Source organism: Lepidothrix coronata, unplaced genomic scaffold (assembly GCF_001604755.1).
Source record: "Lepidothrix coronata isolate B3197 unplaced genomic scaffold, Lepidothrix_coronata-1.0 Scaffold168, whole genome shotgun sequence".
In the NCBI taxonomy this organism is placed as follows: domain Eukaryota; kingdom Metazoa; phylum Chordata; class Aves; order Passeriformes; family Pipridae; genus Lepidothrix; species Lepidothrix coronata.
Genome location: NW_016690348.1, coordinates 2,017,260 through 2,043,727, shown reverse-complemented (window position 1 = coordinate 2,043,727; position 26,468 = coordinate 2,017,260). Strand labels below are relative to the sequence as shown.

Sequence of the window (26,468 nt, the reverse complement as noted above, 5' to 3'; positions counted from 1 at the left end):
TAATCCACACTCCAGTCAAAATCCAACTGATTCCGCAACAATTAAATCAAGATCCAATCCCTCCAGCCCCAAACCACCCTAAGCATCAAGAAAGGAGCAGAAAAAGAGAAGTAGAGAGATCAAGAAGAGAGAAGCAGAAAGAGGGAGAGACAGATGATATAGCTATCACCAAAGCCTTGTAGAAGACCAGCTCTCACAAGTCGGCAAACACACGCCCTTGATTTTATCTGCTCTGGTCCCTATGGCCAACCCCCCCAGGTGGCTTTCTAACCTACCAGCCACTCTGGGGGTTCCAGGCCAGGGTGAGGGGCAGTGTCCTGACTGTTCCTACCTATCTGAGCTGGGAGAGGGGCTCCAGGAGGTGTGGTGTGTTATAGGTTTCCTGAGCTGTCTGTGACTGACAGCTACTCCAGGGCTTCCTCGTGTGGGTTCCAGGGGCTGCCACGAAGGATATGATGCCAACCCCCCTCCATCCCTTCCCCCTCCACACACATACACACACACTCCCCACAGGTTGGTTCTGACTCAATAATAACTAATCTCATGTCTAACACAGATTCATACATCTAATACTCAAAACAGTGATAGTAGTCCAGTTGACCTCCATCAGATTGTTTTTCAAATGTATGAAACATATAATTTTATAATTTTATTTACAATTTTAAACATTTATTTCATAGTACAGTATTGAAATTAAACAAAGATAGTGATACATCAGCAGAAATAACAAAATAAAATAATTTTGTATATTGAGAAATTCCTGAATGCAGGAATTAACTTTTTTGTTAGAAGTTACTTTGTAGCAAATTGGGAAAGCATCTAAATAGTGTATAGACTAAATGATATAACCATGAAATTATCAGTTGCAAATTGTTCTGTATATACTTTTTATACCTTACAAATTAAGAGAGAACTATGACAGTGAAATAACAAATATGGATTCTACTGGGAAGTAGGCACTTTTTTTCTCTTTCAGATTTCAGTTTTGTGTATATATATATATATATATTTACTTTGTTGGTTTTTTTTTTTTAATGCCGCCGAGAAGTTTATAAGAAAGGTAAGTATTATCTTATTTAACTTAAAATGTGTTTTTGAAAATGCTATGGTTTTACTTAATCATAGTAAAAATTAGGTAACAATAGGAGTCTTTAACAAAGGATGACACTTGTTCCTTTGGCAGATATTCAACTATTGCTATAGCTACTTCATCATTCTGCCCAGCGTATACATTTCATAATTTGTTGGAATATTTGTGCTTGTTCCTTGAACTGTAGTAGCTCTTCATGTTGTTGCGTAATTCTGACTGTAGTCCACATAGTGCAGTGGAGTTCTGACCTTCTCCCTCATGTTCTGTAGGCAGCTCAAGGCGGTGGTCACAGAACCCTGCTCTATGGCCATGCGATACTACTTCGACATTCGTTCAGTGAAATGGTAAGTGAAAGAGCACTTGCACAGAATGAGTAACATGGAAGTCAAATAAATGTCTTTTTACCAAATAAAAAATACGTAAGTTTGAAATCACGCTTTTTCCAAGTTATTTTTTGGGCTATATGAAAAAAAAAAAGCTTATGGTGTCTTGACATAATAGAAGTGTTTAAAATCAGATTCTTCATCTAACTCAGAAATGTAGCTGAAAAGCTCCTTTGGCCATGGATTATTTCTGTGTCTTTAAGGAATCCATTTTAATGATAATTCCATTAGCAAGTACTTCTACTGCAAATGAATTTGTTGTGATATACATTATTATTTTCCCACCATATTTTATAAGATGTTTGACATCCTATAGTTAGCAGGGATAATGCCCACAAACAGGCTGTCTTCAGGCTGCCTTATATAAATTTCTTTGTAAGACATTTTGCAAATTTAAAATTTCAGCTCTTTTGAATCTTTTACTTATTATGGCCCATGTGAATGCACTTATAGAAGACTGAAGAAATAAGAAGGCAGGAAAACATCTTTCCTCCTTTTTCCTTTACTAGAAAACTCTACAATAATCTTCAAACTTTGTTACTTATGTTCATGAACCATACAAATTGTAGTGGCCTTGATATACCAGAGTTGCTAGTATGATTAGTACCTTTTAGTACATTTGTCATGTTTCCATGAAGTAAACTTATTATGGTAATGTTTTAATTAGACATTTGCATATTCCCCTCTGATGAGCTATGTGAAACTTTCTCAGGGCTAAATTGCACATTGAAAAAGGATTTTGACGTTTCCAATTTAGGAAGAGCTTCTATATGAATAACAACATAATTCTTCAAGTAATTAAAAAAATTAAGCACATTTTGATAGTAAGATGAAGTAATGTGAGAGTATTCATTTGGCATGTGTTTCAATGGATACTGTTGGGTTTTTGTTTTCATTAATTTCACTGTTTTGCAGTATTTGACATGTTTAACATCATCAAGATCCCAGACAGACAAACTTGCATTTGACGTAGGACTACGAGAAAATGCAGCAGGTATGTCAAGTTATTTTTGAAAGAAAATGTGTCACACAGTTCTGGTTTTAGAAGAAGCATTGAGATTAATGTAACTATAAGCTTATGAATGGCATGTTTATGTGTTCATTAGAAATAAGATGACTGAAAGAAATGATGACTGTCAGTACTGATGACTGTCAGTACTAATAGGCTTCAGCAAATAAACTGACTTTGTGTAAGAATGTGAGATAGCCTTGCACTTAAACTGAGTTAGCACAGCTGCAATAACATGGGTTATAATGGTCAAATTAGAAAAAAAATCTGCTGAATAAAGTAAATTTGATGCAGTTGTTTTTGTTTTGTGTTTTGACACTTTCAATAGAATAAGAGTATGGAAAAACCATATATTGGTGAATTCATGATACACATTGTAACCATGTAGCAAAAGAAATTTGCAACTTTTAACACAGGAAAACAGAAAAAGTGTAATGAGCACATTGTTGAACAAGCTGAAGAATAAAATGGATCAAAACAATAATGGGACAAAGTGGAAGACGTACAACACAAACATGACATTATGTGAAAGTTTTAAAATCTAATTAATAGATTTCTGAGACTACTGCCAGTATCAGTGCTACTGACAAAACTATAGTAAAAAAAAATTGTGCTTCCATGAAAGCACATATAAATTATGGGTTGCCACTAGGAGCTATATTAAATGAGTTTAAAAGCAACTTAGCAGCAAAGAGCTTCAAATAGGTTTACATTGAAGGGAAAATCAAAGTATCTGTATACACACCTCATTAATATGAAGCTTCAAATAAAGAAATACCAGTTGTGTTAATGTAAACCTGTGCTTTCTATTGCATTTTCATTATACTGAAAATAAATTAAAATAGACTGACTGATGATGGAGAGGCACTGCCACTGTAGGTGTTAAAAAGTTTGTGGACCATGACCTTTGAAACTTTCTTTTCAAGTGGCTGTAGCTACAAAAGTTTCTCTTTTGAATGAATCAGGTCTGTCTTTCCGTTTTTTCTAGTTATACAGAGGATGGTCTCAGACATCTATTAGTAGCCTGTTACTTGGCTATCTTTGTTGCCTTAGATGGAGAACATTTTCTTTAGGTGTGTTGATTAAAGGAGTGTGTGTTTAAACTTTATGAAAATAATTTCACTGAATTGTGTCTTTTTAATTTTATAGCAGTTTTTCAGAGTTACTGCACATGAGTCTGCTTCTACCTATGAGGTTTTGTAATGAATATCTGTAGTTGTTTCATTGGTATTTGCTTAATTATACATATACAGAAAGACCCTTGTACACATAGGTGAGATTAAAAAAGGCAACACATAAAAGAAGTGCTTAGTTGTGTTTCTGCCTGGAGGATTCTGGTAACTACCACATACCTGTAAACCTCATAAACTGCATGCCATAATATCACTTCCCGTCTTCCTAATCCCTTACCTACAAAACTGTCCTAGTGAATCAATTTCAGCTGTAGGAGGTATTCTTCATCTAGCAGGTATTGAAGGAAAAGCCACTGGCTATTAAAAATTATTCCCTTCAAAGATTTAGCATTTTACGCTTTTAGGGATGTAACTTTTATTTATTGTCTTCATCAGAATTAGTTTCATAACCTTCAAATTTTGTTTTAAGAGGGTTTTGCATGAAATACCTTAATTGATCAAACAAATTTTTGTGCTTTGTCAGGTGCTACCAATTTTGCCTTTACTTATTTTTTTGTCACTTTGCATTGCCTGGTGAGAAAGCTGTATTCAATTTGTTTTCTTCAAGGTCTTATCTAAGTTCTGAAGGGTGTGAAATTGTGAAATGAATTGGGTAATCTTCCCAGAATCGTGAGTGTGTGTGTGTGTGTGTGTGTGTGTGCGTGTGTGTGTGTGTGCAAAGTAACCTGGAATCTTACATTTAATGTGTAGGAAATATTCTATGGCTGTTGCCCTTAGGCCTGACTATCTTTTAGTCATATGGTCTGTAGTGCTACTGGAACCGCTTCCAGGTCTGATATTTGTAGTGTAGCAACTTTGTAAAGTTATGGAGGATTTGTTTCAAAATTCTGTATTCTATAAGAGAAGTGTATCTTAGAGTGGAAATGATGCAGAAGATTGTGAATTAAATATGACCATTAAGCAAAAGAAGACACAAAAGATCATAAATAAGACTGACATAGCTGTCAGCAATTTCCTGGCAGGGAGAGCCATGAAGGGAGTGCAGTCCTGAGCAGTGTTTTGTAAAGAGTTAGTTGATTTAAAAAGACATGAAAAGGGAAATATCAGGTTCAGATATGATAAAGATTGATTGACAAAAAGTTTCAAGCAAAAAGAAAAGCATTGAAATTGACTGAAAATAGGAATGAGGTGGATTTATAAGACACAATTTTTATTATGATATTTCAATGCTATATAAAGATATCCTTAGAGTTCTTGGGAGTTGCCTCTTTTGTAGACTCTTGATTAGTTCCTCTGTCCTTTAGGTGAGGCATGCTGGTGGACAATACACCCTGCTTCTAAACAAAGGTCAGAAGGAGAAAAAGTTCGAATAGGTGATGATCTTATCCTGGTCAGCGTGTCCTCTGAAAGATACCTGGTAAGTTTGTTTCTTTAATAAACAACCAAATGGTGAGAACATACAAAGTGCTGTGAGAAGATGGGGAAAATAGTTGGGATTCTTATGAATCATCTTTTTCTAATCTAGGAATTAATGTCTGGTTGTAATGCATTTTTATTTTTCCTCACTGAAAGGGGTGTATGTGTATGTGTGTGTGTTCCTCCTCCAGAATAAGACTGTTTCCATGCCTTTTTCCCAAGGTGTGCTTCCGCATTCTCTATCTTAGGAAGTTTTTATTTCTGTAACTGTGAAAGATTTCTATGCTGCAGCTGGAGTCTGCTGATTAGATTTAGAAAAGAGTTCATTTTAAAAGCAAGTCACTGGTAATTTTTAAAGAATGTTTGTATATTTAATTTATGATATATTCTCTTTGTTGTTAAATTAATGTACTAAATATTTAGAAGTGCAGAATTTTCACCGTTTCCTCCTATCATTGTCTTATTTCAGCATCTGTCTGTTTCAAATGGAAGTATTCATGTGGATGCCTCCTTTATGCAGACACTATGGAACGTACATCCTATATGCTCTGGAAGCAATATTACGGAAGGTCTGTCATTTTATTTATTTAGAAATGTATATAATTTAGGTTACTTTGTATGCTTTTCATAAAGGATGAAAATGAAAAAAAAAATCACCCTCAGAACACCAAACCATAAATTTTAATGAAAATAAAGGAAAGGAGCAAAGAAGAGAAGAATAGTTGATGGGAAAACAGGGAAATACAGATTCATCAGCCGGATTAACTGAAGAAAAGCTAAATGAACACTGTAACCTTAGAATAACAAAGCATAAAAAGCTGCATAAGAAATGAAGACTCAGTTTAATTTTGGGGAGCAGGAGTTGCAGAATAACTAAAGCCAGAAAACTTAGATTTTGTATAAAATTTTCCTATATCCTGTTCTTCCAGTACAGGTATAACAGAGAGATAAAAAGTACAGGCAAAATGGAAAGCTGTTTTCTCAAAGTTCCTATTTCAGTCTCCTGTGTTTTTTATGGACATTTGCTCAGTATCTTTTGTGGATCTCACAGTCATGATTATGAGTCTTGTCTATCTGTAATAGACAAGAAAATTCATTCTCTTAACCAGCCTAAATCCTACACCAGAGTGAGGATTTCTTTCTAGGTACTTAACTTCATTTTATGGTCATGTTTCACCTTATCCTGAGAAATTTCTTGTTCTGTGTTGAAAGGCTGACCCACTAGGTATTGCCCCTTATTTCGATGCCATACTTTGACATTAACACTGTCATAGCAAACATTGTACTTTACATCTTCCGTTCTCTGTTCAAACTATCAGCCCTTGATGTTCACAAATGACTCAAATGTATTTGTCATTTTGTACCACTTGGCTGTAAAACTGATCACTTATGATATAGTAATATACAGTATCATAGGACAAAAGGGAGCTGTAAGGGAACTGAAAGAGATATAGCATTTCTCTGGGATCAGCTACAGTAAGTCTTGATAGAAGATGACTACCCTGGTACTAAAGACTTAATTCAGTAGGCTTATCTGAAGTATGGTTGGGTTCTTCTAATCCCAAGTGATTTAAATCAGCATCCCACAGTGTTTCTGTGCACTGGTCCATAAGAAACATATATTGGAGTATTCTTAGGTTTTAATTTTAAGAGCATATGGGATACGGATTTTCTGATTGCTTCTGCACGACAGAGTCAGATATTTAAAAACAGCTGTCTGGGGGCCTGCCATCCTAGATCATAAATAGAATAGAGGTCAACTCTGGAAAAGTCTGTGTTTTCTTAGGTTTCACAGGTAAAAAATCCAAACAAACAGAAAAGCCATCCTATAGCAAAGTTTAAAACCTGTAACAGATGACAAACAAAATGAGCCACACAGAGAGATCATGGAAGATCAATGGTATATTTTAGATTTCTGTAACAGAAGGGATTTGGCAGCTAACCTTCCCAAGAACTTACAGAATCACAGAGCTGTTGAGGTAGGAAATGACCTGGTCCAATTTGCTGTCCAAGCTGGTCCACCTAGAACAGGTTGCCTAGGACTGTGTCTAGACAGGTTTAGACTCTCTCCAAGGATGGAGACTCCACAACCTCCCTGGGCAACCTGTGCCAGTGCTCAGACACCCTCAACATGAAAAAGTGTTTCCTCACATTCAGATAGACCCTGCCATGTTTTGGTGTGTGCCCATTGCCTCTGGTTTTGTCACTGGGCACCACTGAAGAGATCTCTTTAGATCCCGTCCTCTTTACATTCCTGAAGTCCCCCCAGAGTCTTCTCTTCTCTAGGTCAAACAGTCCCAGTTCTCTCAGCCTTTACTCATGTGTGACATGCACCAGTCTCTTAGTCATCTTAATGTCCCTTTGCTGTACTTGGAACCCTTATACTGTGTAGCCCAGAACTGGTCACATAATCCAAAATTTTGTAATTACAAAAAAATTAAATTAAACAGGTTGGGGTGAGGTAAGCAGAGAATTAGGTTTTCTGCGTATCAATCAATTTTTTTCCAACTACTTAGCCTTAGTTGCATATACAGTTCTTGGAATGGTTTATGTGAGAGATGATCATATGTAAAAAGACATAATGGTCTAGCTCATGTTGAATGAACAGACTGAGAAAGCAGGATTTCCTGAGTGTAAAATTGTGTTGGGAATCAGACAATGTACATTTTGTGATATTTGAGAAACTTTTGATGGAACACAAATATCAGGAAAGTATATTTTTTTCACATTATTTCTTTGCTTTGAATTTTGTATTAATTGGCAACAGAGTAATTGTCAGTTACTGTTTTCCTAATTTACAAATTTATTTTGAATCATCTGCACAGTATGAAAGTTTACTTCTTTCCTTCCTCCTTTATGTATGTTCTTTCAAAAGGCATTAATTTCACGTACTAGGTCAGAACTGTTTGAACTGAAGGTCTGATGAACCATTCTCCTCCTACACCCCTTTGTCTTTTCCTCTTTAATGTGAGGCAAAGTGCCTGCACTCTGTGTTAAATGGGTTGGAAAGTTAGTTTCCATTAAACTTAATCTCCGGAACTACAAAGTGTTTTTCTCTTGTCTTTCTCTTACTGCTGCTGTGCACTTTTGCTTTTGACACAGATTATAAATGTCAGAACAAACTGATGAACTCATGAAATTATTTTGTATTGAGATAATTTAAATTGTACTAAGGGGGAGGAAACTGTGGTATTATATATTTGATTTGGCAATATATTAATATGATTATATATTGATGTGGCAAAGACTACAAAATACCACAATATTACATTCTCTGAGTACCCACAAATCAGGTTGACTGCAGAACTGACCTAAGTTTATACAAAAGGTCCATGAATATGCAGAGAAGTTAAAACTTCTCACAGCTTTTATTCTGCATGGAAATAAGCTGTTATCTACCCAGCTGAAATGGTAACAAAAAATTCCCACCTGAACATTTTCTGCATGTTTTTTTCTTGTTCTGGTATTTCCTAGCCTACTGTATAGTAATTGATTACCACAACCAGGGACATAAAACAGCTCTTTCCTGGCAAGTACAAGAGCATTGCAGGGATAATTAATTAATGTGTTAATATACAAATAAAAGGTATTCCTTTACAGCTGGAATTTTTCATAGCATTGTATAATTATACAAAGACTTAAATCTCCGGTTCAGGAAATCTCACAACCACAAATCATAGCAGTCTGGAAGAGCATCACTGCTCCTTGCCTTCTCCCTATACTCTTGCCTTAGACACCTACAATTATAACCTTTGGAGAAACGATTCAGGACTAGAAGAAAATTTAGTCTGGCATGGCACAGCCATTCCTTTGCCTAAGAGAGCACAATTTCAGAAGGACATTTTTACACTATTTAATTTCTTCAATTTTCAAAAAAATAAATGTTACCAAGGGCTTTAATTTCCTTTTCTGTCTCAGAATCCCAATTTGATTTTAAAATTTAAGAGATTGCTTTCTTTTTATCTTCATTTTCAGAAGAATTATTTTTAACTGAAAAAGGTATTAAAAATAGCATGTCATCATACTAAATTTGTTCTTGTTTAATTTCAGTTGTGATTGAAAATTTGGAAAACATTTCATCTAGCTCTTTTGAATTTTTAAAAATTTTACGAGGGTGTTATTTTCATATTGTCAATGTTTAAGCTAATGAGTAAATGAACAACTTCTACAGGATATCTTCTTGGTGGGCATGTAGTACGTTTTTTCCATGGCCATGATGAGTGCTTGACAATTCCATCTACAGATCAGAATGATTCACAACACAAGTAAGTGATGGTGCATTTTTGTATATTTCCTTCTCTCAAAAATGGAAAAGATTGTCAGTTGAATTCGAGGTTAGATAGATTAAAACCTCTTTACAGCAGTCTTTAATTAGGCAGTGACATTGTTACAAGAAGTTAGGACCTACTAAGCAGAAAATCAGTCATGAGTTCATTTATTGCTGAAATTTAAATGGTCCATTTCCACTGAGATTTCAGCCTGTTTTATTGTTTCTCTTTAATGTGTACTACTATAAGTAGAGGTAAGCTACTGTTAGCAGGGAAGATGGTAACATAAAAAAAACCCCCAAACCAAACAAAACAGAAAAAGTAAGTTTGGCCTTCACAATGACTTTTATATTTTATATATTTTGCTCCTTTTGGCAAGCTCTTGCTTTCTTAACTTTGATTAATATATTAAGATAATTAGGTCACATTACATAGACTAAATCACTTTTGTATTAAACTTACATCTACAGTTATATATTTATGTTGAATTTTTTTTTCATTTTTTTGTATTTTGCTGTTAATCAAAATCACAGCAAGCTAATAATTTTGATACACAAACCTTCTAGCTTTAAAAAACATATTCAGCAAATAAGATCTTCATACCCATTGTGGGAAATAAGTTATACTTTAGGTAATATGATACCACAAGTAACATGCAGTCATGTCGAGTAAACTTTTCAGCTCTAAATTTTCCATGTTTACATTTCCGTGGAGTAAAACTGTCTCCAAAGCCAAAAGAAAACTCAAACTGAATGCCAGAAAAATTTACTTGTTGGTGAATATTTATTGCTATTCTTTTCATATGTCTATAGAAAAAAAAGATACAAAGTTTACACTGAGTATCAAAATGTATACATCTCGTATAAAAATACTAGAAAAATGTGAGGATCTACATACCTATGTAGAACAGATGTCATAGTCAGACTAATTTTATAAACAACCTGTATTTGTAAGGTTAAAATAGATGCTAACACATTTCAGTATGTTCAGAAATGCTGTACTTTGCTACTGCTGTTACTTATCTAGAAGTCAGATGCAGTTAAAACTAAAAATAATTTTGAAGTCCTATTCCCCAGTATGATGTTATTCTTAATACATATTTGATGTTTAGTGCTACTGACTTAAGATCTGCTTCCATGTTTTTTACAATAAGTAAATTAAAGGGTGAAATTAAAAAAAATATTTCTCTGAATAAAATCTATGTTTTTATGTTCCTAAAATGGATAATAATGTGAATGCTATATTGAACATTTTCAAGTGTGTGATAGTGACGATTTAAAGTTGTCTTATCTTTTGTATTTATGAGCTGCATAATAGACATAAGGGCAAATTTGTATTGTGTCATAGTTGTAGAAGTCACATTTACACTATAAAAAAAAAATAAATACAGAAAAAACCCCAAGTAGTAATAGGAACAGGAGAAAGAGATGTAGGAAATGATTGTGTTTGTTTCCAAATGGAAATACTTGAGGTGGAGATATTGAATATCTAACAGGCCAGCTTGGCAAGAACAAAAAAATATGGGTGGATGGAATCAAGCAGATGGAGAAAATGTTATGTGGATGCTGTTGTGAAAAAGCAGCAATTCTCTTTTACTTGCAGTTTTGTTACTGTAAGAACAGGTCAGTAATGCTAGGGTAGTGTTGCATATAGAAAAAGCTGGAGAAAGATAAGAGATTTTAAGTAGTATAGGAATTAAAAATATAGAAGTGAACAGAGGCAAATCTATGGTATTCCTTCTGTGAAAGAATGGTTTGAGTTGGGTCAAGGAGAAATGAAGCAGATCAAAGAGAGTGGAAATGAATACTCAGTTTTGAGCTTAGCTAGGAAGAGGTATTTAGAGTCTGCCAAAAATAACATCAGTAAGGTCAATGGGACCAAAGAAGATCTAGGATGAAAACAGAAGAGTAAAGCTCCAGACAGGTATTGTGTATTCAGTATATTCATAGAATCATGTAATAGCCTATGTTGGAAGGGATCTTGAAAGATCATTTTCATGATCTGGAAATGAGATGAATTGACAGATAGGTGTTTTTTTTTTCCTTTGATTCTAGAATATCAAAACATCATTATAGAAAACAATGCGTAGGAAATGATAGTGCTTTAACTATGAGGAATATATATTCTTACTCTTTTGGTACACTATCATTTCAAAATTTTTGACATCACATATGTGCTCTTAAATGTAACTCCTAAATAATATACATATAAATACAAGTGCACCATCTTATAAAGAAACTGGATGCAAATGGTTTGTCATGCTTCAGTATACTTCATAATACAATGTAGATACTTCCCAGATTGTATTGGTGTTGCTCAAGAAAGAGAGAATCAGATGAATTAAAATCTTAACTGTTCACAGTAGAAGAAAAGTTAGAAACGTTTGTTCAGATAGGAGAACCACAACTTTCGTTTTACAGGTTGAGTTCTGAGTCAACCTTGTGCAACATAGTTGCACAAGATCAACACTAATTTTGTGGTTTAACCCCAGTCAGCAGTCAAGAACCACTTGAAGTTTTTCGTCTTTCAGTAGGCAGAGTTTTAGATCAAGACCTTTCTTATTATCCATTGTATTTCCTATATTCATTTTAAATGAGGAAGATTATACAAATTCTGGCGCTCAGATGACAAAGCATGAATGATCACTAAAACCTTAAAAACTTCCTGTGAACAGGGCTAATCCACCATAGTTTGTTTTTGTTTGTATTTGACTATTAAGTAGAATATTAGTTTCAGCACTAAAACATATCACTGATCCCCAGACAATAATTCAAGAAAACTAGATTATAGTAAAGGTTTAATTCTTTCACTTCCTTTTTTTTATTTCTCTGAATTTTCTAAAACCAATATATAATTTTATCTGTATTATCTGTTTTGTAAAGATTATAATGTAGAATTTTTGTTATCACCATCCTTTTTGTCCTTTCATATGAATCATACAAGTAATTCTAGGGATGAAGTCTCAGTGTCATGTTCATGCAGAGAATCATTAGTATCTGAAAATGTATATATTTATTTTAATGCTGTGTATATGTATTTAAAACCTTCAGTAATTTCTTTGGAACTGTAGGAATTACATATTTTTATAGCTGTTTAAGTAACAGGAAAAATTCTCCAGCCACTTTGAATTTTATCATCTCCTGAGAGAGAATAGTTTAATGGAAATAGTCTAATTTACCTGGGATATTTGGATTGTATATGATGGTCTCAGTGATGAGCAGGAATCTTCTGTCAGTTCAACTCCATTTGTTTAGCAATGTGCAGTTTACAAAGAAGTAAGCTATAAATACTATGTAAACACAAGTAAGCACAAGAGGATGATCTTCTGAATCTCTTCTGTAGGAAAGTTTTTTATGAAACTGGAGGAGCTGGTGTTCGAGCGAGGTCTTTGTGGAGAGTAGAACCCCTTCGAATAAGGTACTTATATTTTTTAACTTTTTTTTTGTTAGCAACTCCTGTTATATTCACAGCAATTTGATTATTACAGACCCTTAAGGCAGAACATGACTAATATATTTGTCATGCTGTATGATATGTGTTAGTATGTTCTTTGTCAATAATAAAAATCAATCCATTTTGGTATAATCATATGGGGAATGTCAGTATTTTCAGACTTTTTTTTTTCTGTCTCCCATATTAAAGGCAGCATTGCCCATGACGTATGTCTGCTTGGGACACTGCTTCTGTCCGCAAGTAAAATGCTTTTCTAGTTTTCACTTGGAGTTTTAGAAGCACAGGTGGAAATTAGAGCAGTAATATTCCTCCTGTGTGTTTTTGTTTGTTTGTTTGTTTGTTTGTTTGTTTAAGAATCAATCACCTTCCTAGGTGATTAGCTATCTCTTATTTTGCTGGAAGTGAAATTTCAATATATACCATAAGATTATGTATGTTTTAACTTTGAGGGCCTTCTGAACCATGTTTGTTTTACCCTTGGTGCATTTGTGATTGCAAATGAAATACCTTCATAACTAAGAGAGATGTACAAGAATTCTGTGAAATGTTGAGTCCTCACAAATTAAACCCAACTAAGTTTAATTTGTTTGTTTAGTCAATCAACTAAAAGAGAGTAGTTAATTTACACATGCAGGATGTTTTTATGGACACTACATGTAACACCCTAATAAAACAGAGAGAGGGTGTAGGAACAAGAAGATGAAAGCTGTACTCCTTTCCTTGTTCCCTTTGCAAATGTATTAACAGATTTTCATCTGTTTTTATGCACATATTGAAATCAGAACCAAAAAGTAATATCTAACACATTCTATTTTCTGAACATCCTTTAGAGGCCAAAGTAGAAATGTTAGGTTTGTTTAGTTAATAAACTATTTTTTGATGTCTCTTATGTTTAGCTGGAGCGGAAGTAACATCAGATGGGGGCAGCCTTTCCGTCTTCGACATATTACAACAGGAAAGTATTTGGCTCTGCATGAAGATGAAGGAGTTGTAATACTAGACAGAGAAAAGTCAGACACAACATCTACTGCTTTTTGTTTCAGAGCATCAAAGGTAAATAACATCAGTGCAAATTTGTTCTAAATGTGGAGCACTCAAATACTAAATCTGAGTTGTTTCAACAACTGTATAAATTACTTATCATTTCTAAATTGAAGTAATTGACGGGTATTATTCATTGAAATACAAAGGTAAACAACTGAGTCAAGAGTAACAAAGGTCTCCCTTAGAAAAAATAGGGATGATTAATAAATTTAAGAATAAACTAAACTGTTACCACATTTAAAAAACAAGATTGAAAACAAATACGGTGCAAGATACAGTGGTTTAATATGAATACTTTAATAATCATAGAATCATTTTAGTTAGACAAATCTCATTAGTGTTATACATTCAAGCTTTATCTGTCATAATTTAATTCAATTGAATTCAGTTCAGTTGCTATTCTTTGTGCAGTGTGTTGATGGGAATTGAACTGAACTCAATTGAATTTTTCCTCAATACAAGGAAAATGTAGTCAGTGGTTTCTAAACCATATGTTTTCAAACTATGCTCTCTAGTGAGCTGCTAATTGCATGTTACTAGCTTTATCATCATTTCCAGCTGGGAAAAACAATACAAGGAAGAGAGAATGAAGAATGATTGTGAAGGTAGGAGAAATTAATAAATTTTTTTCCCAGAAAGTGAAAGTTTTTTATAATCAACGATGATTAGAAATTTTTATTTATTTTCATGATTTTCCTTATAAATAGTTACCATAGCCGCTACAAAAGTGTTTTTTATTAACCATGAAAAACTAAATTTTCCACCTAATTATGGTCCCTGAAGGGCAGTGAGAAAGAATCTTTAAAGTTAGTTATATACTAGATAAAATCTACCATGTGAGAAAGAATCTTTAAAGTTAGTTATATACTAGATAAAATCTACCATTAAGTCTTGACAGATGCTAGACTTTTGTTAGTGTTCTTAGGATGTTTAAAATAACGATGTTAATTAGTGTGACTGCATATGATATTTCATGAATTTTTCTTTTAGCCAATTAAATAATTGAAAAACTATCAGGAAATTTCCTCTGATTGCTAGTTTCTCACCAAATAGTTTTTCATTCTCTACCCAGTATAAGGGCTATGCAGTGTAGATTGTACATGTGATGTTGTGCAGGGGCATTTATTACAGCTATAATTTTTTCCCATTTTTGGCAAATCATGGCACCGTAGTAAGAATGGTGAGTATCTCAGGAATGCCACTTGATAAATATTTGTGTTAAAATTCCTTAATATATTCACTGCCTAATTGGACACTGTCTGTCCTGCTATTTTTCAATGTTTTAATCTATGCATATAAATGTATAAATTTTAAGTCTATATACTTAATGGTTTTGTATGCATATTAGTAAAATATTTTCTGTTACATTGATTAAACATGCCCTATTTTCATAATCTTTTTGTTGAGGTGTGCCTCAAAGGCCCATTAGTGAAATTTATTACAGTGCCCAAGATGACTAAGCTGAAGTACAGTAGTAATTAGTTATGCAGAAGTCATTCATGTCTGCTGTGTTTATGCATAATATGGTTGTTAATGTACATTTTTGTATTAAATAGAAGCTCAGTATCTAATCATCCTGTCCTATATGTGCTGTCTTATAGAGAAAAGCACATTTCTATCTCAAAATATGTTATAAACTTGCTTTTTTCTGTGCCAAGAATAAGAATAGTTATTAGTTGTCTGGACAGGTAAGAGCTGCACTGTCCCATGGATAGAGATATTAGTATTTCCAAAAGTGAGGGGAACAAGCAGTGATAACTCTTCCTGAGGAAAGAAAGATGAAATTTTGGAAGGGAATAAACCCCAAAGATTGACCTGGACTGTAAGAAGGAAGAGGCTCTTTCAGCCAAGTGCTGATGGCATACATATTGAGAGGAAAAATAGCCATAGAACTAATAGTTAGACTAGCTATATGCAATATACAGATTTTATCTTAATTCTTGCACATATGTATTTGTAAACCCTTGTTGGGTTCATTTTCTCAACGAAGAAATATTTTCACTTGCCTGGACTTTAATATGGCATGAATTCAGGGCATATATACCTCTATGTCCACCTGTGTACAGATTCTTAAAAATAGAGTGCTGGAATACCTCTCTGTTTACAGCACTCCTCTCCTTTAAACTAAGAGTAATTTTAATTGGAAAGAACCCTGTGAAGTCATCTAGTCCAGCCTTCTGCTCCAGATAGGATCAACACTGAATTCAGACCAAATTGCTCACATTAAACACTGCTGCAGAGTATCCAAAAGGGAATAAAACATTTTTCAATTGCAGTATTCTTTCCTGTTTGGAAGACAGCAAATATCTCTTTTGTAGAAAAGAGGTATTACCTTTGCCAGAAGGCAGAGCTATGTGGAATATACAAATCCCCCAGGCTTCCCAGGAGCCTGTAACACATGACTTAAATAAAGTCTTATTTTTCCAGGAGTTGTTATAGAGACCTTCTTGTTGAAAAAGCACCTTCATCCTCATTAATGTTACATGCCAGCAGTCTTGTCTGTTCCTTGCTTTTCAAAATCTGTGATTGCATTCATAATTTACTTTCACTGCTTTTTTTTTCCTTTTGCTGGCTAGCACTGAAAACTGAAACAGTTATTTTAAATTATAAAATTCAAATTAGTGTTTTCCTTACTATGTCCTCACATAAATAAGAACAGAAGGGAACGTATAAAAAAAGTTAAGGAATATGCTAAAGAACATCATGGTGCTGATTTCAATGAAAACAGCATATGTAATATGTGCCTGTTTACTGCAAATTACTGCAAACTAAGCTATAAGTATCAAAAATTGATGGAAAGCCCCCAAAATTACATCTTTTATTGGTTTTAATATGGAGCTTACTTTTGACCAAGTTTTAAAATGTGAACCTTTATATTTTAAGGTAACAGATCTGTAATGCCTTGTGACAACAGAGACAGCAGTTTCTCTACACCAGATGGAATCCTGTTTTGAAATGGGATGTTCTCATTCCAGCACAGTACTTGGCTCAGTATACGCTGCTGAGCAGAATCTTGGTTCTACTTACAAATTTCTTTGAGACTACACACAGTGCCAACAAGAGTAAATTTAAAAATATTTGTTTATTTTAAATTTTTGTAGCCCAGAATTAATATTTGAGATTTCATACTTTATTTTAGTTATTACATATAAAATTGACAATAAAAATTTATTGGTATAGCCTTGGTAAGTAACATTCTGTTACTTACCATGTTCAAAAGTCATAGATGACTCATGCAAAAGGATTTGATATCATTTTAGTATTACTACCAGCATGTAGCTGTCTTAGGGACTACCTACATTTATCTCTAAAAGTTCAAGTACTTACTTTTAAGTTTATAATTTAAAATTGTCATTTCCCTGTAAGCACTGCATTTCCAATAGAGTATTTCTACTTATTTTATATGGGAGGAGAAAATTGAAGGTAAAATAAAAATCACCTCTTTTTTATTTTTTCTTGCCTAGTGGGCTGTTCAGGTATATACAGAGTACAATAAGTTAGGTCAATGTATCAGTCCTTTTCTGTTATATCCATAAAATCTTTTTATTTTGCTAAATTGGAGGAGGTATGGCAGTACTTTTATTGCAATAACAGTGTGCAACACCAAAAGATAAAATTTTCCTTAGCTTACGCAAGTTAGATTTACTAAGAGTTCAGCAGACAGGGTTTTTTACCATTCTTAGGGGTGCCTAAGCAAGCCCTTAAGCAATCAAAGTTTTTCCCCTACTGTGTTTTTACTATTGAAAAAATCTTTGTAAAGGCAGTTGGCTTTATTTGTTCTGTTCACACTGTGATTCTTTAGCTTCTTTCCATCACATAGGAATCTATGATTCTATGAATTTTCTCACTGATTCTTACTCTTCCTCTAATATATTAAATATCTTTTGAAAATATCATCTTTGACAGCTTTGCCCTCAAATTCCTTTGTTCATTCCATCTTTCTTTTTTTTGTTGTTTTTTTTTGTTATTGTGGTTTTTCCTTTGCCATCTTCTAGGCCCATGATGTGATTTGTTTTCTTTGATTTTATTAATTCACAGCCTGAGGGAGTTAAACTGAGAATAGGTTGTGAAGAGGGGATTTTAAAAGAGAAAGTATTTGGATATTTTACTGCTAAAATATGTTCAAATATTTAGATAAGAGATTTTTTTTTTCCCTCCTCCCCCAGTAATCTTTATCTGACTATACTTTTCAGCTGTTGTAAAATACACCCTGTCTTTGCAATCACACTGTGATCAAATTACTTGTCTGGACAGAGAAACTCGACAGAGAGCAAGGAGCAAAACATGATGAAGAGGAATTTATGCTGTATTTATTAAAGAGCCTTCAGACCCTCAAAATAATTCTAAACCTTTATTTCTGAAATTCAAAAAATCTTGATTTTTTTCTGTATGTTTAATGTTGTCAAAAAAAGTCAGTATCAGTATCACTCAATGTTTTTCGAAACAGTAACTTCCTTAGGATTGCTTGTTACCAAAATGTTTTAATATTCAGGATGCTGTGTAGAGTCAAAGAAGTAATTGCTGACAGTTAATGAATTTGTGCTATTTTATTGTATTTTTCATTTAATGGCCTCACGGCAAATGTGTGTTGAAAGAATTCCTCTTTATTCATACATGATAGTGCGGGCCACACAAATATGATGTGACATGATTTCCTCATCATCTTCACATTGCAATGGTAACCCCAAAGAATGTCTTGTAATTTCATTCAATTTTATCTTGACATTATAATGCTACTAAAATTATTGCTGAAATGTGACAGTTAAATTCTGTATAAATGAAAGCAGATTAGCAAGGCTAGAATACAACTTTTGTTTTCTCCACAGATGTTGAAAATTTGGTAACCTGAAATGAAATTAAAAAAAACCCCATTAAACATGTAAAATTTAGACTGTGTATCAATTCCTAACATATTTTGTTTAGTTAACAACAAATTAACAGCTATCTACACTTAAGTCCATCAGCAGTCGAAATCATGGAAAAATGCTGTTCTTTAATTCCTCTATTTTCTTAAAGTTTTTTTTGTTGAATCACATGTATCCATAATTGGATATTACAAAATTTGCTTTGTAATTCTGTTATTCATGAATTCAATTGTGAAAAGATGAATATTTTATTTTAAAGAAAAAGATACTTGCTTTTATGCTGGGACCTTAAAATCCTCTAGTTGTAAGTGAAGAAGAATAGGATTAAGAAATAGTTTGGGGTTAAGAAGTGGGTGTTCTAGCTAAGCATTGAGCAATGTCTTTAAAAAAAAATCCAATTCTTCTTACAAAGTAGATAAATAATAAAATAAAATAAATATAAAAAACCTAAGAAATTTAAAAATAAAGCAAAGGTAAAAGTCAAACTGTATTTATTTTTAAAATTAGTATTTTCTTTTTTTGCTGGTTGTTGCAATACAAACATATTATCCAAGTGAAGTGTTTATCTGTATATACAATTTATAAACAGAAAATTCTTTTACATAAAAATATTTTAACTACATTTCAAAATAGGTTACTGATTATTTTTATTTTTTCATGTTTAAGCTTAAATTCAAGAATGTTGGTTATATAGAGTTTTACAGACTCTGAAACTGAAACTTTACTTACATCAGTAACTCCACTATTGATTATGTTAAGTTAAACATTTAAATATTTTTTTAATCTTTAAAGATTTTACTTGATTTTTCCTGCTACAGAGAAAAAGATGCTTGAGATTTGAAATTATTTTTAATCACAATCTGAATAATCAATTATAAAGAAACAAAAATTATGTTAAGTAAAATTTAGCTCTGTCTTGACAGCATAAGTAGCATAAACATTGTTCAGTATTGTAATATATATTCAGTGTAGAAACATAACCTATTCCAATACAGAGACTGAATGCCAACTTTATCTTTCTAGGAGCTAAAAGAAAAGCAGGACTCTAGTCTCAAACGTGACATTGATGGAATGGGACTCCCAGAAATAAAGTATGGTGATTCAATCTGTTTTGTCCAACATGTGGCCACTGCCTTATGGTTGACTTACAAAGCACAGGATGCTAAATCAGCACGTTTAGGTCCCCTGAAAAGAAAGGTAATATTTGATATTCTTTTTAATTACTTGTGAAATGAATGTTAATTTCATAACAGTTTGTGGGTTTAATTGTTTTGTGCTGCTATATTGAAAATGTGAGTATTTCATTCTAAAAATGTAAACAGTGTTGGATATTAACATAACTATATAACTGAAGAAAAAACTTTGCCACTAAGAAATGTATTTAACTATTTTTCTTGTCAGAAGAAATTATTAATTTGTGCTCAATTTTTATTTTTGATACCAGTAAAAGATGGAAATTCCTGATTCAAATGGTCAAATAATTTTTTGAAAATCTACATTGAACTATTATAACTGGTGTAAACCTGTAAGTCATATTCACTGATGTTTTAGATTTTTTATTGAGTATATTGTGTGAAATGGCAATTAAATTTGTTACTTAAGAAATGGCTCTGGAAAATCCTCAAATTTCTTAAGGGATATTAAAATAATTTCCTCCGCAAATGTTAGATGTAATAGTGATATGATATCAGGAAGATCTTTCACTTAGCCTTTTGATTATAGGGTACGATTATATTCTTAATTAAGGGCATATCATCTGTTAAATCTTCAAATTACGTTCACATTTTGTTCAGTATTAACGGGTTTAATACTAGGTCACATAAATGCTTCATTACCAAATGATTCCTTGATTCTCTATTTGTAGATTTTACAACTTCAGCTTATCATGAGAACATGAGAAAGGGAAAAAAATGTTCATTACTGAAAAGAAGTTGGAATTCTCTTTTAATTACTTGTATGTATGTACATTCATAAGAGGATACACATATACAAGTACTGTAATATGAAACAATGGGATCCACATCACACACCCTTGGCATGATCAGATTTATTCATATGCAGCACATATGGTGATCATAAATGGGTAGTGAGTGCCCAACTCCTTCACTTCTCAGCAACAAGGCTGATCAGAGAAATTCTTTATATTCCAGTCATTCAGTATTTTCTTGATAAAAAATTAAATCACACAATTATAGCCTCTTCCTTTCCCGTGCCAGAACTGGCTATGGTATTCTGTTTCCTCAGAGCATCCAATTTCACTTCTTGGAAAGGCAACATGGAGATTTGTGCTCTGTATTCAATGAAAAATTTTACAATAACTTCCAGTTTAGTGTTTTGTTTCCCCAGTATTCTTTTCAGCAGCAAGGGTCTAAAAGAACCTCCATAATTGCCTGTCACTTTTATTCTCCTTTGAAACCGTTCCATTCATGTTCAAAGTCTTTGAATCTTTTGTTGTCCTCTCACCTGGAGAATTCTGTCTTGTTAATGTCTTCAAACAGAAGAAAACCCAAACCTTCTAGCTTCCAGTAATTGATATTTCTGTGGAGGCAAAAAAAAAAAGTTTTTTGTCCTCTGCAATATATTATACTAGACTATAATTTTTTAAGGAAATTTAGATGTGTAAAAAAAAGGTGCTTTTTTTTCACATAACATAGCTATTATCACTGTCAGCTGCTGCAAATCCATAGAGAGGAGAAAACAACTATGGGATTAATTCTCCATCATATTTCCATGGATTCTGGTGTCCAGATAAACTCATAGGGTGACGTTTGTCTCTTTTAAAAGCAGTTCCTCACCATGTTTGATGGAACAGAGCACATGTGTACTCTAGATTCTGACAAGTATAGAAAAATATCACTTTCTAGTGCTTTGATATACCTATACACTAGTATGTACAAAAAGTTGTTGGTAAATAACTTTCCCATTTGTGGCAGTAACTACTTGTATAACATTATTAGTTTCTTTGTTAACTATCCAGTGCCTTCAGAATTACTCTGCTAACTGGTCAGTTGCAAATTTTTACTAACTCAAAGCTAAATTACTTCTTGGACAAAGAAGCAGGATAGCTCATATTTACTTCTTACAAAATTGCTGTAGGATTTTAATGACTCAAAATGACCAAGACTTGTTTTTGTGATACCTAAAAATTACGTTGTCTTTTTGTGATATTGTGTGTTTATTTAAAGAGAAAGATTAAAACCCTACCCTACCAAAGGATCTCTGTTATTGCTTGAAGTTCATATGATGTTCACATCTGGTTCTGATAAGAATCCAACCTAGTGTGTAGAAATAGCTAAATGAGTCAGAAGTTGTTCATAAACATTATAGCACCTTTAGCTGCATTGTAATTTTTATGAGGTTTATCACTCCAGCTTGATTTTTCTTGTCAATAGTCTTTTCATGGATGAACCCTTTAGTAAACGATGCTTAAGAGAGCGAAGATCCTCTTTCCCTAACAGACAGAATATAAGAAAAACAATATTTTTATTTTAATTGGAAAATACCTGTTAACCGTATTTTTTAATGAATTGTGGCAGAATAAATGTCTTCTCTGAATAACTTATGTGAAACCAAAAAACTTGTAGCTACTTAATGGGTGTCCAGATAAAGTGATTAACAAATAGTAGCTCCATTAGCATACCAAATATACCATTACTGTTTTCAGTGCAATATTGAAATGTTACAAAATATTTAAAAGTAGAAAGTGTTTTAAAGTAACTATTGTGATAATTACTGATTTCAATAGGTTATATTACACCAAGAAGGTCATATGGATGATGGTCTCACATTACAAAGATGTCAGCATGAGGAATCCCAGGCTGCTCGAATCATTCGCAATACCACAAGCTTATTCAGCCACTTTATAAGGTAGTTATTACCACTCTGTTTTTTAAAGTATTCTGAAATTATAAGAATTTCTCTAAGAGCATACATGTTTCCTGCTTTCAAATATTTGAATTTAGAAGCTATTAGCAATATATTTTTACTTGTTTAAATTTGCAATTTTGATTAGTAATGCCATTAAATAGATAAAACAGTTTATTTAAGATTATTTACATGAAATCTAATACCTTGAAGTCAGAATCCAGAAGCTGGATCCTAAATTGAAGAAAACCTGCTAAATGATCTCAATCTAACTCCATTCATAAGTATTCTATGATACCTAGAACTTTGTATAAGAATATACAATGAAATCTATAAGAATGTATGTAGTACTGAAGAAACTATTTTTTCATAGTGCTTGGCAGAAGTTTTAATTATGATGATCAAGTGGATATCCTTGTATTACTACCTACTTGATGAAAAAATAAAGGAAAATGAGTTTGTAATTAAGTATTTCCTTCCAAAAAAGCCATTATACAAGTATGTGTTTAAAACATTATTGCTTCAGGATCTCAAGGTCCTACACTACTCCTTTATATTTCTTGGGCTGAGGATATGAAGACAGAACCACGTTTGCCAGCAATCAGCTCCTCCTATTTATACTAGTGAGTCAGGCCATGGAAAATTGGGTTATCACACAAGATTGAGAAAATATTTGAACAGGAAAGAGAAATTATTTTACCAACAACTGAGATACCTTGAAATGCTTTCCATTTTTAAATCCCACCCTTCCTTATTTCCTATATAGAATAGATACAGAAGATCTAATTTATGGTTAGGATTACCTGTTATTTTTGTGTTGTTTTTCTAGAAGACTGGGAGTGTGTACCGTCAATAACTGGTACTATTTTAGCTCATCTGCACATTACATCTAAATCATCAATAGGAATTTAAAGTATCTAAACAAAATCAATTACCATAAAACTGTTTACATCAGTGCGGAAAGGGAAGCATGATTCCACTTCTGGAAGCTATGAGTGCTGGGCACACAAATAATAGGTGTTTGAATGATGTTCAGTTCAGATCATCTGTTGTTCATATGCATATAAGCATATGTCATATATGTAACAAAACTCGACTTAGATACCAACAGAAAATTGGCTGCTACACAGTACCGTAAATTACAGTGGGAAAATTATTAATGCTGCCAGTCTTTTTTGTTGTTTTCCATAGTGGAAACAACAGAACACTATCACCCTCTGCCCTGCCTGTTGAGGAGATGGCTCAGACTCTGCAAGACCTTATTATATACTTCCAGCTTCCTGAAGAAGACCTGCAACATGAAGATAAGCAAAACAAACTCCGCTCACTCAAAAACAGACAAAATTTATTCAAAGAAGAGGTACAGAGAGAGGAATTGTTACATTATTTTAATTTCAAGTCTATTGTGCCACAAACATTGAGAAGAATCTAAACATTATCATCTAGATGTATACATATGTTCTCTAATGCAACATTCTGTAGCTGATATATATATATATACATACACACACTTGTCACAGGCTACAAACCCTCTGTTATAAAATTTGATCTTATTACTTCTGAGCATCTTTAAAGAGATGTCATTTTTGCAAGAAACAGTTTTGACAAGAAGTTATAGAAGTTGGATACCCCAAATGAATAATAAAACCTGGATCAATAATAGATGTGAATTCTGATGTCTTTTCTGCCCACCAGGATGTGAATCAGTAACTTTTTATCTCTAGAAACTGGAAGAATGCTTCCTTTAGGGAAGGATATGTATTACATAATTGTTGAATTGCTCCTCTCCGAAAACAGAATAACTATGTCTCTGTATAAATAGTAAACATATTTTACAATGTTTTTAGACATGTTTGAATTGCTTGCAGGTTTTCAATACCATTTGAGTCTGCAATCAAACTGAAGTTAAAAATCTCTTTCAGTATTTAAAATTTTTTTTACAGATATTTTATAGGATAGTAAAATTTCCACATTTTTATCAATAAAAATTCCTTTTTATATAAATTTAAAGGGTTTTCTTCTTATGCAAGGAAGATTTTATGTAAAAAAGGCTGTTCATTATTATTTTAAAAACCTTTATTGTCAGCTTTTTTTCCTTATTTTTTATAATACTTAGTTGAGTAAGGAACAATATTGAATCATTCTCTAAAAGGAATTATTTTATACAGAAATACACATATTCAAATCTTGTAAGCACAATTGTTGTTTTGCTGTTTGTTTTTTTTTAAATTTAAGATAATGCAACTTTCCAATTTATAAAGGAAAAAAAACTTTCTAAAGGGCAACAACAAATACCTTTTTATGTACAGTTCACTTTCTGTCACATGTTTAGGGAATGCTGGCACTAGTTCTGAATTGCATTGATCGCTTAAATGACTACAACAGCACAGCTCATTTTGCAGGAGTTGGAAGAGAAGAATATGGTACTGCATGGAAAGAAATTTTGAATCTCCTTTACAAATTATTAGGTAAGTTCTTCAAAAACATACTAATGTAAAAAAACAGGATATGTACTCTTTATGTTCTACTTGCTGCTTCACCATCAAAGACCCTTGACCAAAGATGGTCAAATAACACCACTGTGTTATTCATTCCATTGTGTAAATTACAGATTTTCTTCCGTATGCTTACTGCTAGTTATTACAGAGGAAAGAGTTTATTGAGCAATGATACAGCAGAGAAATAGATCTCAGCTAGGAAAAAGTTCCGTAAAGCATGCCAAAAGCTTTTTTTTTTTTTTTAAATAATTGAAGTGTACCTGCGGTATGCAAATAGATGTGAATTATTATTTTAAAAATTAGAGAAACTGGAAAACAGTCTTTGTATGTGAAGCTGAAGGAAGTCTAAAAGTAATAGTCAGGTCTGCTGACCTCAACGTTTGTTACTTGAGACTTAGATTTAAATGTTAATAAAAATAATTATATAAAACAGAAGTGGAAATATTTTTTTCCAGTGGTTTTCATGGTTTCTAGAGCAGACTACTGCTGTGCTGTAGAAGGGCCAAAATTATAGAGCAGGAAAAATATTTATATGTATATTTCTTTAAATTTCTAGTTTGATACTGCTTTGTGTTATTCCTCATATAGGAGAATCTTGTCTTCTAATGGAGTTTACATACATTCTAATTTCATTACAAAGAAAGTTAGTTCTGAACCATAGTAAAATAAGCAAGTTGAGAGTCAGGACAATAATAAAAGAAACAAGGGGAAGTACTTTGAAGCGTGAGGTTATTCACATAGCACAGACAGCAGGTGCTTCAGGTGAAGTCTTCTCATTGCTTTAGAAAGTAGAAAGTTACCATTACCTGCATTTTACTTTAGTCTTATGAAATTAAAGAAAAGTAGGATGAAAAAAATGTTTTCGGTGCTATGTAGACCTTTTTCAGATTTTGTTGATTTTCATCTGCAGGTACATTTTGAACACACTTGTTCTGATGTAACAAATATTAATGCTTCATAATAAAAAACAATTGACAACTGTATACAGAAGGTGCTTTTTTGTTACTTTTTTCCCCTATGATCAGTGATAACTTCTAGATGAAAAAAACCAGTGTTGCTTGAAAGACCTGATTGTTAATGAACTTTCAAAGTGCAGTCAAATAATATTGCATTCTGCACTACTGAAATGCTAAAAGCTATGCATTCTATAACTTGTAATCAGAAAGTAGAACTAAACAGCAGTGAACACAACCTGCACCTCATCTTAAACTTCTACATATGGTCTTCCCACTCTTGGTAGGAAGAAATAGAAAAAGAAATATTTCAGCCCTGTGATCATGACAGTGCTTGACATACGCATTAAGCAAAGGTGGTGGATAACTTTTATTTAAATTTAACTACAAAATAAAGCATAAACAAAACAAAAAATTCCTGTTTATCCAGTAGATCCCAGTCAACTTCAAAAGCTATGTGCTCTCTAGAAGTTATGTCAGTTGCTGATATTC

The 26,468-nt window shown here is 32.9% G+C and overlaps 1 protein-coding gene across 2 annotated transcripts in view; it reads left to right on the top strand.

The window, feature by feature from the left end:
- Nucleotides 1-26,468, top strand: part of RYR3 (ryanodine receptor 3) — a 218,916-nt gene that overhangs the window by 52,190 nt on the left and 140,258 nt on the right. Inside the window, exons 4-15 of one of the 2 annotated variants that reach the window (XM_017829727.1) lie at nt 1,049-1,060; nt 1,360-1,434; nt 2,389-2,467; nt 4,920-5,032; nt 5,501-5,600; nt 9,203-9,296; nt 12,642-12,716; nt 13,649-13,805; nt 19,685-19,858; nt 22,407-22,528; nt 23,717-23,885; nt 24,858-24,993. In XM_017829727.1, coding sequence (XP_017685216.1) covers nt 1,049-1,060; nt 1,360-1,434; nt 2,389-2,467; nt 4,920-5,032; nt 5,501-5,600; nt 9,203-9,296; nt 12,642-12,716; nt 13,649-13,805; nt 19,685-19,858; nt 22,407-22,528; nt 23,717-23,885; nt 24,858-24,993 — 1,306 coding nt within the window. The remainder of the gene's footprint in view (nt 1-1,048; nt 1,061-1,359; nt 1,435-2,388; nt 2,468-4,919; nt 5,033-5,500; nt 5,601-9,202; nt 9,297-12,641; nt 12,717-13,648; nt 13,806-19,684; nt 19,859-22,406; nt 22,529-23,716; nt 23,886-24,857; nt 24,994-26,468) is intronic. The other variant, XM_017829728.1, reaches the window with a different exon arrangement.